The sequence below is a fragment of the Palaemon carinicauda genome, chromosome 30, assembly GCF_036898095.1.
Source record: "Palaemon carinicauda isolate YSFRI2023 chromosome 30, ASM3689809v2, whole genome shotgun sequence".
In the NCBI taxonomy this organism is placed as follows: Eukaryota; Metazoa; Arthropoda; class Malacostraca; order Decapoda; family Palaemonidae; genus Palaemon; species Palaemon carinicauda.
The window spans coordinates 26084151-26101826 of record NC_090754.1 but is presented as its reverse complement, the minus strand read 5'-3'; the positions used below and the strand labels follow the sequence as shown (position 1 = coordinate 26101826).

The 17676-nt window shown below is 39.7% G+C and overlaps 1 protein-coding gene across 1 annotated transcript in view; it reads left to right on the top strand.

The window, feature by feature from the left end:
* LOC137623434 (ATP-dependent RNA helicase TDRD9-like) overlaps nt 1-17676 on the top strand; it is a 314903-nt gene that overhangs the window by 288358 nt on the left and 8869 nt on the right. The window contains exon 8 of the mRNA XM_068354268.1: nt 15394-15545. Within this exon, the coding sequence (XP_068210369.1) occupies nt 15394-15545 (152 nt within the window). The remainder of the gene's footprint in view (nt 1-15393; nt 15546-17676) is intronic.

Below are 17676 nucleotides of genomic sequence, written 5' to 3'. Positions count from 1 at the left end.
GTCAACGATAACTGAAGACCCTCAGTTTTCCGTGACGGCATATCAGCCTGTGCCGTCAACTTCTTCAGCCCCAACTCCCCATTCTCATCCATTGATAGCCAGGAGCGAAAGAGAAGTGAAACGGCCGGGTGCTTTCAGGGGCTTTCCTAAGCCTATTAAGGTCTCTGACTTGCCTCAATGATCCGAAACCAACCCCTGGAGGTACACGGAGCATATGCCCATGATGGATGGGAAGCTTTTAATCACCGAGAAGTTGGAGGCCAAATCCCTTGAAGCTCTCCAATTCTGGCCTAACCTATCGGCAAACCCAGATTGTTTTTGTGAGACTGCATGATGAACCAGCATCTCGTGAGGAGATGAAACCAAAAGAATTAATGGTCTTGAGCAAGACAAGGCACAGGCTCTCCTGTCCAAGACCCTAAAGGGAGTCGGTTACACCAACTCCAAAGTTTCAGCTTTGAGCAAGAGGCATCCTACCTTCATTGCTCCTTCTTCCAGAGCTTTCCCTTTTTCGGCCAAAGCTCTCAACTTTGTGATAAAAACAGTCGATGCGGGCAAACCATGCCCAGTGCTAGAGGAACGCAGACCATTATATCTAGCCATGCCTACCTGCGAGAAGGAATGGAACAAGGTTCATATAACCTTTTCAGTCTCTAAACTGGATCCAGAGATAGCAGGTCAACAGTTCAATGAGAACCTTCCAAAACTGCCAGAGCATCTTTTGAGAAAGGAACAGGAGACAAAAGAGAGACTAGTCGCTTCTTTGTCTCTTCAGAACTGTATGGAAATGTGTGCAGGTCTTTCCAATACCCCAGATATGTACATGGTCTTAGCCAAGATTCACATGGGTACCCTTGTCAAGGACATGTAAGTCCTCATCAGGTCCAGGAGGGCCTGTATAGAGCATGTGTTTGCCGCAAACACGGACCCAGGAAGCTGATCACTTCATGTATCTGGGGCAAGGACCTCTTCTCAAAAGATGTGGTACAGGAGTTCATTGCAAAAGCCGCCACGGAGAATAGGAACCTTCTTCAGAAGTGGGGCATGTCTTCCAAGAGGAAATCATCCTCAGACACTGGTCCCCAACCTAAAAACAGGAAGACAAAGAAACCACGCAAGCCTGCACAACCTCCAACTATGACCATGACCACAGTGCCCCAAATGGTAGCTCAGCCACAAACCATCTTTCAGATGGTGCCCCAGCAGTTAGTAGCTCAATTGCCGGTGTTCAATCCAGGCTTTGAGAGGCACACAACTACCTTTCGACCCAAAGATAGAGGCTCCTCAAGAAACCCCTCAAGAGGTAGAGGAGGACGTGGTCACGGAAGTAAATCCTCAGGGACATCTCAGCAATGAGATGCTCCAGGTAGGAGGAAGACTCTTCCACTTTCGGGATCACTGGACCTTCGATCCCTGGGCCCACAGCCTAATCAAGAACGGACTTGGTTGGAAATGGAACAAAATTCCACCCCCTTTTCCTCAATTCTTCCAATACTCCACCCCCTTTTTGGAAGAATATACCTCAGAACTCTTGAACAAAAAGGTAATAAGGAAAACGAAGTCCATCAAAATCCAGGGAAGGCTATTTTGTGTTCCCAAGAAGGACTCGGATAAACTCAGAGTCCTCCTAGACTTGTCTCCACTCAACAAGTTCATCGAGAACAACAAGTTCCGGATGTTTACCTTACAACGCATAAGGACCCTGTTACCAAAAGGGGCGTGCACAGTCTCATTAGACCTGGCAGATGCTTACTGGCACCTACCAGGCAGCCGCCCCCTCTCCTCCTACCTAGGATTCAGGCTACAGTTGACGAAATATGCTTTCACAGCCATGCCTTTTGTGCTAAACATAGCCCCAAGGATATTCACGAAACTTGCGGATACAATCATCCAAAAACTACGCTTAGAAGGAATTCAGGTAGTGGCATACCTGGACGACTGGCTGGTGTGGGTAGCATTCAAGACAGCCTGTCTACAAGCAGCCACAAAGGTAATCCAGTTCCTAGAACACCTAGGTTTCAAGATCAACTACAAGAAGTCTCGCCTTTCTCCAGCTAAGGAGTTTCAATGGTTAGGAATCCATTGGAACTTACAGTCACATCGTCTCTCCATTCCATCGAAGAAGAGGAGGGAGATAGCGGGATCTGTCAAAGAGACTACTGAAACTCAAGAAGATTTCAAGATGCCAGCAGGAAAGAGTATTGGGCTCTCTCCAGTTCGCAGCAATGACAGACCCAGTGCTAAAAGCACAACTAAAAGATGCGTCAGATACACATAAAACGCTTGAAGAGATCAACAAAGATTGACACTGACCCTACTGCGAAAGCTCCTAAGGCCGTGGCCAACAGTCAAGAACCTAACAAGAACAATTCCCCTACAACAACCTCAACCATCAGTGGTAATTCACACAGATGCCTCCCTGGAAGGATGGGGAAGCCATTCCCATCAAAGGGAAGTGCAAGGGAATTGGTCACATCAGTTCAAAACTTTCCACATCAACATCTTTGAAGCTATGACAGTCTTCCTAGCGTTGAAGAAACTATCCCCTCGCAGATCAGCCCCCATCAGACTGGTCTTGGACTGTGAAGTGATAGTGAAATATCTAAACCGACAAGGCTCGAGATCACCTCACATCAATCACGTGATGCTAGCCATCTTCCGCCTCGCAAGGAAGAGGAGATGGCACTCATCAGCAGTTCACCTGCAAGGGTTCCGCAATGTGACAGCGGATGTTCTATCCAGGCGAAAGCCAATAGAGACAGAATGGTCCCTAGATGCAGACTCATTCTCCTTCATCTTGGAAAAAGTCCCAGAACTGCAGATCGACCTCTTCGCTACGAGCGACAACAAGAAATTCCTCGATATGTAGCCCCTTACGAGGACCCTCAGGCAGAAGCTATAGATGCCATGTCTCTTGATTGGAACAGATTGAATCAAATGTATCTGTTCCCACCAACCAACCTCCTGCTGAAGGTCCTCAACAAGCTTAAGATCCTTCAGGGGAACAGTAGTAGTAGTGGCCCACAAATGGCCCAGAAGCAATTGGTTCCCTCTAGTTCTAGAATTGAAACTGAAGCTGTTCCCTCTACCAAACCCAGTACTATCCCAACTGGTTCAGAAGTCGACTGTCTACGCTTCATACTTGAGAACCAACAACCTACATCTCATGATTTTCTCGCCTTAGCAGCCAAGAAAAGGTTTGGGATCTCAAAAGACAACATCGACTTTATAGAAGAATACAAGTCAAAGTCAACTAGAAGACAATATGAATCATCTTGGAAGAAATGGGTTTCCTTCGTGAAAACAAAGAAACCGACAGAAATTTCAATAGATTTCTGCCTCTCCTCCTTCATCTACCTTCATGAACAAGGCCTAGCTTCCGCCACAATAAGTGTGTGTAAGTCAGCTTTGACTAGACCTCTTCTTTACGCCTTTCAGGTGGACCTTTCAAGCAAAATCTTCAATAAGATTCCGAAAGCATGCGCAAGACTCAAACCAGCATCCCCTCCGAAGCCCGTATCATGGTCTTTGGACAAAGTCTTGCACTATGCTTCGAACAAGAACAACGAGGATTGCACCCTAAATGATCTAACATAGAAAGTGATATTCCTGTTTGCTATAGCCTCAGGGGCTAGAGTTAGTGAAATAGTGGCTTTATCCAGAAACGAAGGCCATATTCAGTTCACAGAAGAGGGAGAAGTGAACCTTTTCCCCGATCCTACTTTTCTCGCGAAAAACGAATTGCCCACCAAAAGGTGGGGTCCTTGGAGAATCTGCCCTCTGAAGGAAGATATCTCTCTATGTCCTGTAGAGTGTCTTAAGGTCTATCTTCAAAGAACTTCAGACTTCAAGGAGGGACAGCTCTTCTGAGGCGAAACCTCATGATCAAACCTATCCCTAAAACAACTGAGGGCAAAACTCGCCTACTTTATTCGCAGAGTGGATCCTGACAGTACACCCGCAGGTCACGATCCAAAAAAAAGTTTCTTCTTCGTTGAACTTCTTTCAACACATGAACTTTGATAGGCTCCGCTCATATACGAGTTGGAAATCATCCAGAGTCTTCTATAAACATTATGCGAAGCAAGTGCACGAGATAAAACACTTTATGGTGGCGGCAGGTTGTGTCATAAAACCTGTCGTCTAGTGCTGCGATGAACAGTGGACTGTTTTGGGACTTAACAGTGTATTGGGTGAAGAAGTGTTAGCACCTTCGAGTGTAATACCTTTTAGTAAAAATCACTATGGTGATATACAGACTGTTCTATAGAGGTGCAGAATCTAACCAATAGCACCAGTGCTGTGTGAACATTTGTACAGTGTTGAAGCATATCCAACATCTAAGTGAAATCAAACAAATTAATTTCACAATATTGAGTGTCATTTGCCAAATGAATTAATATATGTATATTCTTCCCTTACAGGTTAGAAATATATATATACCAAGATGTTCATATATGCAGGCTAGATTCCTTCTACTGATACATTACCATTGGTTTTTTTGTCTATGAAAATAAAAAACTAAAAGAATGTATCTGCATCTTCTTCATCCTCAGAAATAAGAATAAAATTGTCCCGAGCCTTTTATTTTCCTAAAATAAAAATCTTGTTAGTAGAATTTCTAAAGAACTACTAGGTAATCTCAAAGAAGTTTCCCTCTTCTTCCTACAGAAATACAAACTTTGAATCCTTATAGTCGAAGTCGACAATTCCTTGCAGGGGGCAGGAAGCTCAAGTTAGTTCCAAACTTAGCGGATATGACAAATATCGATAATGTCATATTTATAAAGGTCTAGGAGACCATATAAGGAACTCATTCAAAGTAAAGGCACTTCTACAAACCCACAGATATAGTACTTTCAAGTAATTCTGTGGTAAACTTCCATCAGGACGACATGGCTGAGCCCAAAAAACGGAGTTTGAGCAAAGTGAAAAATCTATTTTTGGGTGATATGGCCATGTCGTCCTGATCGACCCTCCCTTCTTTCAAAAAGGAAAACAACAACTATGTAATGAACGACTTCACCGGAAACTACTCTATCTGCGGCTATAGGTAGTAGGTTGGCTAGGGCACCAGCTGCCCGTTGAGATACTACCATTAGAGAGTTATTGGATCCTCTGACTGGCCAAACAGTAATGCATTGGATCCCTCTCTCTGGTTACGGTTTATTTTTTCTTTGCCTACACATACACAGAATAGTCTGGCCTATTCTTTATATATTCTCGTCTTTCCTCATACACCTGACAACAATAAGATACTGAACACTTCTTCACCTAAGGGGTTATTTACTGTACTGCAATTGTGCAGTGTACTTTCCTCTTGGTAAGGGTAGAAGAGACTTTTTAGCTATGGTAAGCAGCTCTTCTAGGAGAAGGACACCCCAAAATTAAACCATTGTTCTCTAGTCTTGGGTAGTGCCATAGCCTCTGTACCATGGTCTTCCACTGTCTTGGGTTAGAGTTCTCTTGCTTGAGGGTACACTCGGGCACACTTTTCTATCTTATTTTTTTGTTCTTCCTCTTGTTTTTTTGAAATGGTGTGTTGGGCAGGCTTGATATATGGGCCATGGATGTCTGATGGTTTACCAAGAGGTTGTCTTTTCCTTTTCTGATTCTTTTTCTTCTCAAAACCATCCTTATTGTCCTCCCTTCAGTTGAAGTGGCTATCCTGGAGGGTATTTAGCCTTGTATGGTGTATCGGCTCCTCCGTGTTGACCAGTTTTTTCCGACTTTTTTACTAGAGTCTATGGGTTTCATCAGTCACTTTATTTATAATTCTGTACATATTGTTTTTGTTATAATTCTTGTTAATCTAGTTTTTAAGTATGGTGTCTCTTTTTTTATTTCTATTAGGTCTTATGCTGTCTGGAGACATTGAGCGAAATCCGGGACCAGTACATCCTAGATTTCGTCAATGTCGTCTTCTGTATTGCAACATTCGTGGTCTTCATGCAATTATTCAAGACTTTATAGTTGCGTCCAGACAGTATGATATTTTTTTGTGCTCAGAAACTCTGGTTTCTAATATGAGTCACTCATCTGAGCTCCTTGTAACTGGTTTTAAGAAGGCAATAATGTTGAAACGTGATGCCATCCCTAGGGCCAGGGGAATGGCTGTGTATATTAGGACTGAGTACCCTGTTTCTCATAAGTCCTGCTATCAATGTGGATGTCATGAGATTCAGGTAATAAAAGTTTGTGGCAGGCATAACAACTTTTATTTGTGTTCGATCTACCGGAATCCAGACATGGATGATTCTATCTTCGATTGTCTTCTTACCATTATGGCCAAGATACAAGAAGATGAAAGAAAGGCTTCTTTTGTCTTGTTGGTGATTTTAATGCTCACCATAGGGGGTGGTTAATTTCTATCTCTCCTACCGATTGCCATGGCTTAAGAGCTTTAGACTTTGCCTCTGAATCAGGCTGTGAGCAAATCATAAATGAAGCTACTCACAGGTCTGGTAATTGCTTGGACCTCGTATACACTGACTCCCCTGGTGTTATAACTAGTTAGGTTGGTTCTCCAGTCGGGACATCTGATCATGCCTTGATTTCATTAGTAGTGAAGACTGAGCAGCCTGTCCCTGATATATAATACTCCTGTAAAATTTATATGAAATCCCAAGCAGACTGGAATGGGATTTTGCATGATCTTTTGTGCTTGAATTGATCACAATTATATAGTAGTGTAGATCCTGTTGTCCCTTTAAATGAGAATCTAGTCAGCATAATTGATAGGCGTATCCCTTCTCGTGTGCTAAGGTACCAAGTGAAGGACAAACCGTGGTTCAATGATGATTGTAGACGTGCTTATTTGGAGAAGCAGGAGGCCTATCATCTTTGGAAGGGTAATAGATCAGATTTGACCTGGAATAACTATACTCAGCTTCGAGCTTTAGCTCACATAGTTTATGTCTCAACTGAAAAGGAATACAATTTAACCATAAAAGAAACCCTTTCTGGTACAACTTAAGAACATAAATGGTGGTCTACCTTGAATCTGCACTCTTTGGTGTTGATGCAACAGTTCCTCCTTTACTTAAACTAGATAGCTCAGTCACTCACTGTCCAAAGGAAAAGGCAACCCTTTTGGCTGATGTTTTTGACAGTAAACAGAGTAATGAAAAACTTGAACTTCCTCATTCCTGTTTTCTTGAGGCTAAACTAACTAGTTTAGCTTTTTGATCTCGTGAAATTAAAGCTCTGTTGATGGACCTTGATGCTTATGGAGGTGTAGACCCAAATGGTATTTACCTTTGTTTTTTATAAAGACAGCAGATTTCTTAGCTCCAAAGTTATCTGTTATTTTGCGCAAGTTAGCAAGAAGAGGAGCTTTTAGCACTTGTTGGAGAATTGGTAATGTTACTCCTCTATGTAAATGTGTGTGTGGTAGCTCATGTCCCACTGATTACCACCCAATTTCCATAACTCCCATATTATCTAAAGTTTTTTAACTTATTCTGGCAAAACGTCTTAATAGGTTTGCTGAAGGTAATCATCTATTCTCTTGTTTGCAATTTGGTTTTTGTAAAGGCCTTGGAGCATGTGATGCCCTTCTTTCAATGTCCAATGCTGTACAGAAATCCCTTGATTGTGGTCAGGAAGTTCGTATGATTGGCCTTGATTTTAGTGCTGCCTTTGACCGTGTTAATCACGAGGCCCTTGTTTTCAAACTGAAACAGTTGGGAGTGGGTGGGTCGTTTCTTAGCATTATTATTGATTTTTTAAGTAATAGATCTCAAAGAGTTGTTGTTGATGGGCACCATAGTGATTATAGGTAGTAGGTTGGCTAGGGCACCAGCTGCCCGTTGAGATACTACCATTAGAGAGTTATTGGATCCTCTGACTGGCCAAACAGTAATGCATTGGATCCCTCTCTCTGGTTACGGTTTATTTTTTCTTTGCCTACACATACACAGAATAGTCTGGCCTATTCTTTATATATTCTCGTCTTTCCTCATACACCTGACAACAATAAGATACTGAACACTTCTTCACCTAAGGGGTTATTTACTGTACTGCAATTGTGCAGTGTACTTTCCTCTTGGTAAGGGTAGAAGAGACTTTTTAGCTATGGTAAGCAGCTCTTCTAGGAGAAGGACACCCCAAAATTAAACCATTGTTCTCTAGTCTTGGGTAGTGCCATAGCCTCTGTACCATGGTCTTTCACTGTCTTGGGTTAGAGTTCTCTTGCTTGAGGGCACACTTTTCTATCTTATTTTTTTGTTCTCTTGTTTTTTTGAAATGGTGTGTTGGGCAGGCTTGATAGATGGGCCATGGATGTCTGATGGTTTATCAAGAGGTTGTCTTTTCCTTTTCTGATTCTTTTTCTTCTTAAAACCATCCTTATTGTCCTCCCTTCAGTTGAAGTGGCTATCCTGGGGGGTATTTAGCCTTGCATGGTGTATCGGCTCCTCCGTGTTGACCAGTTTTTTCCGACTTTTTTACTAGAGTCTATGGGTTTCATCAGTCACTTTATTTATAATTTTGTACATATTGTTTTTGTTATAATTCTTGTTAATCTAGTTTTTAAGTATGGTGTCTCTTTTTTTATTTCTATTAGTTCTTATGCTGTCTGGAGACATTGAGCGAAATCCGGGACCAGTACATCCTAGATTTCGTCAATGTCGTCTTCTGTATTGCAACATTCGTGGTCTTCATGCAATTATTCAAGACTTTATAGTTGCGTCCAGACAGTATGATATTTTTTTGTGCTCAGAAACTCTGGTTTCTAATATGAGTCACTCATCTGAGCTCCTTGTAACTGGTTTTAAGAAGGCAATAATGTTGAAACGTGATGCCATCCCTAGGGCCAGGGGAATGGCTGTGTATATTAGGACTGAGTACCCTGTTTCTCATAAGTCCTGCTATCAATGTGGATGTCATGAGATTCAGGTAATAAAAGTTTGTGGCAGGCATAACAACTTTTATTTGTGTTCGATCTACCGGAATCCAGACATGGATGATTCTATCTTCGATTGTCTTCTTACCATTATGGCCAAGATACAAGAAGATGAAAGAAAGGCTTCTTTTGTCTTGTTGGTGATTTTAATGCTCACCATAGGGGGTGGTTAATTTCTATCTCTCCTACCGATTGCCATGGCTTAAGAGCTTTAGACTTTGCCTCTGAATCAGGCTGTGAGGAAATCATAAATGAAGCTACTCACAGGTCTGGTAATTGCTTGGACCTCGTATACACTGACTCCCCTGGCGTTATAACTAGTTAGGTTGGTTCTCCAGTCTGGACATCTGATCATGCCTTGATTTCATTAGTAGTGAAGACTGAGCAGCCTGTCCCTGATATATAATACTCCTGTAAAATTTATATGAAATCCCAAGCAGACTGGAATGGGATTTTGCATGATCTTTTGTGCTTGAATTGATCACAATTATATAGTAGTGTAGATCCTGTTGTCCCTTTAAACGAGAATCTAGTCAACATAATTGATAGGCGTATCCCTTCTCGTGTGCTAAGGTACCGAGTGAAGGACAAACCGTGGTTCAATGATGATTGTAGACGTGCTTATTTGGAGAAGCAGGAGGCCTATCATCTTTGGAAGGGTAATAGATCAGATTTGACCTGGAATAACTATACTCAGCTTCGAGCTTTAGCTCACATAGTTTATGTCTCAACTGAAAAGGAATACAATTTAACCATAAAAGAAACCCTTTCTGGTACAACTTAAGAACATAAATGGTGGTCTACCTTGAATCTGCACTCTTTGGTGTTGATGCAACAGTTCCTCCTTTACTTAAACTAGATAGCTCAGTCACTCACTGTCCAAAGGAAAAGGCAACCCTTTTGGCTGATGTTTTTGACAGTAAACAGAGTAATGAAAAACTTGAACTTCCTCATTCCTGTTTTCTTGAGGCTAAACTAACTAGTTTAGCTTTTTGATCTCGTGAAATTAAAGCTCTGTTGATGGACTTTGATGCTTATGGAGGTGTAGACCCAAATGGTATTTACCTTTGTTTTTTATAAAGACAGCAGATTTCTTAGCTCCAAAGTTATCTGTTATTTTGTGCAAGTTAGCAAGAAGAGGAGCTTTTAGCACTTGTTGGAGAATTGGTAATGTTACTCCTCTATGTAAATGTGTGTGTGGTAGCTCATGTCCCACTGATTACCACCCAATTTCCATAACTCCCATATTATCTAAAGTTTTTTAACTTATTCTGGCAAAACGTCTTAATAGGTTTGCTGAAGGTAATCATCTATTCTCTTGTTTGCAATTTGGTTTTCGTAAAGGCCTTGGAGCATGTGATGCCCTTCTTACAATGTCCAATGCTGTACAGAAATCCCTTGATTGTGGTCAGGAAGTTCGTATGATTGGCCTTGATTTTAGTGCTGCCTTTGACCGTGTTAATCACGAGGCCCTTGTTTTCAAACTGAAACAGTTGGGAGTGGGTGGGTCGTTTCTTAGCATTATTATTGATTTTTTAAGTAATAGATCTCAAAGAGTTGTTGTTGATGGGCATCATAGTGATTATAGGTAGTAGGTTGGCTAGGGCACCAGCTGCCCGTTGAGATACTACCATTAGAGAGTTATTGGATCCTCTGACTGGCCAAACAGTAATGCATTGGATCCCTCTCTCTGGTTACGGTTTATTTTTTCTTTGCCTACACATACTGTACACAGAATAGTCTGGCCTATTCTTTATATATTCTCGTCTTTCCTCATAAACCTGACAACAATAAGATACTGAACACTTCTTCACCTAAGGGGTTATTTACTGTACTGCAATTGTGCAGTGTACTTTCCTCTTGGTAAGGGTAGAAGAGACTTTTTAGCTATGGTAAGCAGCTCTTCTAGGAGAAGGACACCCCAAAATTAAACCATTGTTCTCTAGTCTTGGGTAGTGCCATAGCCTCTGTACCATGGTCTTCCACTGTCTTGGGTTAGAGTTCTCTTGCTTGAGGGTACACTCGGGCACACTTTTCTATCTTATTTTTTTGTTCTTCCTCTTGTTTTTTTGAAATGGTGTGTTGGGCAGGCTTGATAGATGGGCCATGGATGTCTGATGGTTTATCAAGAGGTTGTCTTTTCCTTTTCTGATTCTTTTTCTTCTTAAAACCATCCTTATTGTCCTCCCTTCAGTTGAAGTGGCTATCCTGGAGGGTATTTAGCCTTGCATGGTGTATCGGCTCCTCCGTGTTGATCAGTTTTTTCCGACTTTTTTACTGGAGTCTATGGGTTTCATCCGTCACTTTATTTATAATTCTGTACATATTGTTTTGTTATAATTCTTGTTAATCTAGTTTTTAAGTATGGTGTCTCTTTTTTTATTTCTATTAGTTCTTATGCTGTCGGAGACATTGAGCGAAATCCGGGACCAGTACATCCTAGATTTCGTCAATGTCGTCTTCTGTATTGCAACATTCGTGGTCTTCATGCAATTATTCAAGACTTTATAGTTGCGTCCAGACAGTATGATATTTTTTTGTGCTCAGAAACTCTGGTTTCTAATATGAGTCACTCATCTGAGCTCCTTGTAACTGGTTTTAAGAAGGCAATAATGTTGAAACGTGATGCCATCCCTAGGGCCAGGGGAATGGCTGTGTATATTAGGACTGAGTACCCTGTTTCTCATAAGTCCTGCTATCAATGTGGATGTCATGAGATTCAGGTAATAAAAGTTTGTGGCAGGCATAACAACTTTTATTTGTGTTCGATCTACCGGAATCCAGACATGGATGATTCTATCTTCGGTTGTCTTCTTACCATTATGGCCAAGATACAAGAAGATGAAAGAAAGGCTTCTTTGGTCTTGTTGGTGATTTTAATGCTCACCATAGAGGGTGGTTAATTTCTATATCTCCTACCGATTGCCATGGCTTAAGAGCTTTAGACTTTGCCTCTGAATCAGGCTGTGAGCAAATCATAAATGAAGCTACTCACAGGTCTGGTAATTGTTGGACCTCGTATACACTGACTCCCCTGGCGTTATAACTAGTTAGGTTGGTTCTCCAGTCTGGACATCTGATCATGCCTTGATTTCATTAGTAGTGAAGACAGAGCGGCCTGTCCCTGATATATAATACTCCTGTAAAATTTATATGAAATCCCAAGCAGACTGGAATGGGATTTTGCATGATCTTTTGTGCTTGAATTGATCACAATTATATAGTAGTGTAGATCCTGTTGTCCCTTTAAACGAGAATCTAGTCAACATAATTGATAGGCGTATCCCTTCTCGTGTGCTAAGGTACCGAGTGAAGGACAAACCGTGGTTCAATGATGATTGTAGACGTGCTTATTTGGAGAAGCAGGAGGCCTATCATCTTTGGAAGGGTAATAGATCAGATTTGACCTGGAACAACTATACTCAGCTTCGAGCTTTTGCTCAGAGAGTTTATGCCTCAACTGAAAAGGAATACAATTTAACCATAATAAAAACCCTTTCTGGTACAACTTAAGAACATAAATGGTGGTCTACCTTGAATCTGCACTCTTTGGTGTTGATGCAACAGTTCCTCCTTTACTTAAACTAGATAGCTCAGTCACTCACTGTCCAAAGGAAAAGGCAACCCTTTTGGCTGATGTTTTTGACAGTAAACAGAGTAATGAAAAACTTGAACTTCCTCATCCCTGTTTTCTTGAGGCTAAACTAACTAGTTTAGCTTTTTGATCTCGTGAAATTAAAGCTCTGTTGATGGACCTTGATGCTTATGGAGGTGTAGACCCAAATGGTATTTACCTTTGTTTTTTATAAAGACAGCAGATTTTTTAGCTCAAAGTTATCTGTTATTTTGCGCAAGTTAGCAAGAAGAGGAGCTTTTAGCACTTGTTGGAGAATTGGTAATGTTACTCCTCTATGTAAATGTGTGTGTGGTAGCTCATGTCCCACTGATTACCACCCAATTTCCATAACTCCCATATTATCTAAAGTTTTTTAACTTATTCTGGCAAAACGTCTTAATAGGTTTGCTGAAGGTAATCATCTATTCTCTTGTTTGCAATTTGGTTTTCGTAAAGGCCTTGGAGCATGTGATGCCCTTCTTACAATCTCCAATGCTGTACAGAAATCCCTTGATTGTGGTCAGGAAGTTCGTATGATTGGCCTTGATTTTAGTGCTGCCTTTGACCGTGTTAAACACGAGGCCCTTGTTTTCAAACTGAAACAGTTGGGAGTGGGTGGGTCGTTTCTTAGCATTATTATTGATTTTTTAAGTAATAGATCTCAGAGTTGTTGTTGGGCACCATAGTGAGTATAGGAATGTGATATCTGGTGTTCCACAGGGTAGTGTTCTTGGCCCGTTACTTTTCATAGTATATACACATGACATGTGGTTTGGCCTAGAAAACAAGCTTGTTGCATATGCAGATGATGTTACTCTTTTTGCATCAATTCCATCCCCTGAATGTAGATCTAGGGTTGGTGAATCCCTTGATAGAGATTTAGCTAAAATTAGTTCATGGTGCAAATTATGGGGTATGAAGTTGAATCTTAACAAAACTCAAAGTATGATTGTAAGTAGGTCAAGGACGGTGGCTCCTCAACATCCGGATCTCAGTATTGATAATGTTTCTTTAAATTTGTATGACTCTTTTAAAATTTTAGGTGTGATTCTCGACAGTTAATTTACTTTTGAGAAACACATTAGGTCTGTGTCTTCTTCAATTGCACAAAAAATTGGCTTATTGAGAAAGTCTTTTAAGATTTTCGGTGATCAATCTATTCTGAAGAAGTGTTTTAATTCTTTCATTCTACCTTGTTTTGAGTATTGTTCTCCTGTCTGGTGTTCAGCTGCTGATTCTCATCTTAATTTGTTGGACAGAAACTTACGGTTTATTAAATTTCTTATTCCTAATCAAGATATTAATCTTTGGCATCGTCGTTCAATTAGTTCATTATGCATGTTGCATAAGATTTTTTATAATTCTAACCATCCTTTACATTCAGATCTCCCTGGGCAATTCTATCTTGTTCGTAATACTAGGCAGGCAGTTAATTCTAATAGCCAGGCCTTCTCCATCATGAGGCTCAATACTACACCGTATTCTAGAAGTTTTATTCCAGCTGTTACCAAGTCGTGGAATGATCTTCCTAATCGGGTAGTTGAATCAGTAGAACTTCAAAAGTTCAAAGTTGGAGCAAATGTCTTTATGTTGACCAGGCTGACATCAGTCCTTTTATAGTTTATATATGACATATCTGCTTTTGACATTGTTAATAGTTTATGTAGTACATCTGTTTTGACATTGTTACTGGTTTAGAATGATTTATTGTTTGCTTGTTCTCATCATTTATTTATTTCCTTATTTCTTTTCCTCACTGGGCTATTTTTCCCTGTTGGAGCCCTTGGGCTTATAGCATCTTCCTTTTCCAACTAGGGTTGTAGCTTGGCTAGTAATAATAATAATGATAATAATAATAATAATAATAATAATAATCATAATAATAATAATGAAGGGATTGGGATGTCTCGTACAAAATTCCAGCAAGGTGAAAAGTAAAGCAATCTGGATTCATTTCATCTTAGTATGCAGAGCACATCTTATTGTGAACTCGTTCCTTTCATCAACGCTGTTATCCTTGCAGTATGAATTATAGTTTGTAACAGATACAAGAAAGGAATGAAGAGAGAGTTTTCAATTTGTTATTTTTATGGTTACTTTTGATTTTATCCAGCACAATCACTATGTTGGAAGATTGATTCAAATACTGTACTCTATTTGGAGTTTAATGATTATTTATTTGCCAAATGATTATATCTTAGCTTCTTAATACCCATAGGTAATAACTTATACCCAATAGCACTGATATCTTCAATTTCTCACAGTGTAAACACTTCTTGATCTCTCATTTCTACCCTTCTTGTTCATAGTCATCAATTGAGCAAAAGTAGTCAAATCTTTTATGAAAATCAGCTTTCAATGTTAAATTTGAGAAGTTTTATCATTTTTGGGTTTCTCCAATTTGTTATATGTTTAAGTTCTCCATTCTTATTTGTTAAAATGGATGTAAGTATATGGATGCATGTTGCATGTGGTGTAGGCTACAATGGTGAATCATTTACAGATTTGGAGACAGCTATTGTAATGTTTTATCATTTAGTATTTCAGGATTTATAAAATTTTGTATAGCTTATGTTTTGTAATCTTAGTAGAGTACACACAGTTGCTGTTGCTGTTACATACATACTCTAATATGATTCTGATACTTATTTGAGATATTTCAAGACTACAGTGATAGGTTTTTACTTTCATACCAGTAGTGCATTATGTAATGTTATATTTTGCTGTTCCATTTTATTCAGTTATACACATAAAATATGTATGATAATCTAACCATTATGATTCTTTTACATTATATATATATATATATATATATATATATATATATATATATATATATATATATATATATATATATTAAAAATATTTCCAGAACATTTTACCCCAGTTGCCCGAGGTTAATCCAGATGATCCGTGGATTTCTAATGACATGTACGTGTTAGTTAATGAAATGGTCAAGTGTTTTGATGTAATTGAAAGACAAGAGGAAAATATGGAGAATACAGCAGAATTTACTTTTAATCGGTAAGTAAACTCTTTACAACAAATCGTATACATGAAATAATTTTCCTATTGAAACACAGTAGCTTTGCTCTATATTATGTAGAACAAGATTCCCTAGACATCTAGTTTCCATGAAAGAAAACAGTGGTTAAGAGTTAAAGAATTGCTAGCTTTCATTTGATTTTCCATACCATGATATAATATATCTGATTGAGTCACTTCGTATTTTTTTAACCTATTCAGATCTCACAAAATTTTTCAGACTTTCATCAACTTGTTTTATGACTGGCATGTATCTGCATAATTTTTTCTAATTCTTTCTTCATTTCTTCATCATCTTGAGCATTCAATAGTTTTGCCCTTACATGTTAAAATATTGTGATTTTCAAGGGTTTTGTCTTGGTAGAGTAGTATTTACCATTATAGCAATTAGTAATTATAGATATCAATAGCTGCACATAGTTTCCTGGGCACCAGCTGCCCGTTGAGATACTACTGCTTGAGAGTTATTGGGCCCTTTGACTGGCCAGGCAGTACTACACTGGATCCTTCTTTCTGGATACAGTTCTTTCCCTTTGCCTACACATAAACTGAATAGTCTGGTCTATTCTGTATATATTGAAGAAATAATTTTGTAATGAATGATGATAGTGAGATTTTTAAGGCTTGTTGAGGCTTGATTGGTAAGGGTACCCGTTTTAACAAAGATGCGGTAGAGAAATATGGTTGGAAATTGAAAAGCATTAATAGAAGCAGAGCAGTGTATTCTCCAAGAATTTCTTAATTGGGACAAGACGGGTCTTTTCTGGAAGAAGAACTAAGCCTATGTAGAATAGGCCAATTCTGTTGTATAGAAATGAAGGTAGGGACTGTAATGTTATGCCCTTACTTGCACACCATTCAGAAAACCCTGAGAAATAATGCAATGTTCAATTAATTGATTGTTATGGTAAGGCCAGGAATAAAACCTAGGTACCCAGGCATAGTGTTTCATGAGGCGATTTGTGCATATTGTAAAAATATCATCTCCCAGAAATATAACTGCCCCCTTTAGGGCCTCCTCTGCATAAACAATGAACCTTGTCATCCTACAGGCTCAACTGTAAGTTTAAAGGATTAAAGGTCATTCCTGAATAGCAGAGGCAAGGGATAGTTACCATGCCCTAGTTAGTAAGACAATGCCTTAGAGACTGACCATATATACAGTACATATGATAAGTGCCCAAGCCCCCTCTCCACTCAAGCTAAGACCAGGGAAGGTCAGGCAATGGCTGACGATGTCTCAGCAGGTAGACCTATAGGCTCCCCCAAACTGCCCATCCTTAGCTTACAAGGATGGTAAGGTTGCAGATACTAAAGAAACTATCGAGCTTGAGTGGGACTCAAACACCAGTCTGGTGATCACCAGCCAGGGACGTTTCCAATAGGCCACCATAACCCCCGAGAAGTTTAGCTAAACAACTATGAAGCTTTTTCCATCCTATTATGATTTGATCTAGCCCATAGAGCAGAGAGAGATTTTTTATATAGAGAAAGCACTATATACAAAAACACGTGACCTGTTTGCCTCAAAATCCCCTCTGATGCAGACAACACAAGATTTCCAAAGAAATTTTTGATTTTCCACACTATTAGTCACATGAATTAAACTTAGATGAGGCATCATCTTGAATGGTTAACTCAGCATGGAGGACATTGTGGTCAGGCTTCATATCACAGAGGGACTTTAAAGACTAAACTTTCGGATATTGTATCCATAGGCAAATACATGGATTTAAACATCAGTGATGATGCTGAAAAGTTGCAGGAGCACAGAACATAGCTTACATCATAAAACCGTGATAGGGAGCAGCAGCAGACTGTAACTGAGGAAATGTCTGCAAAACAGGAAAGGGGCCAAAGGGGACTTTGTGTCTAGTTAAAGAAATCAGTGCTAAATGTGAGGGGGAGTGCAACTGTTTTGTGAATAAATTTCACCTAGATAATGCTCTTCCAAATTGTGCCCTTATCCTTTTTAATAACAAGGCAAAGAGTCATTTTAGATATAAATTAATTTGGTCATGTTAAATTGAGACAGCTCTCCAGTGACTCGAGCAACAACAGTAAAGAGAGCAGAGATGGGACAGAACAGAAAAAGGACACTTGTCCAATG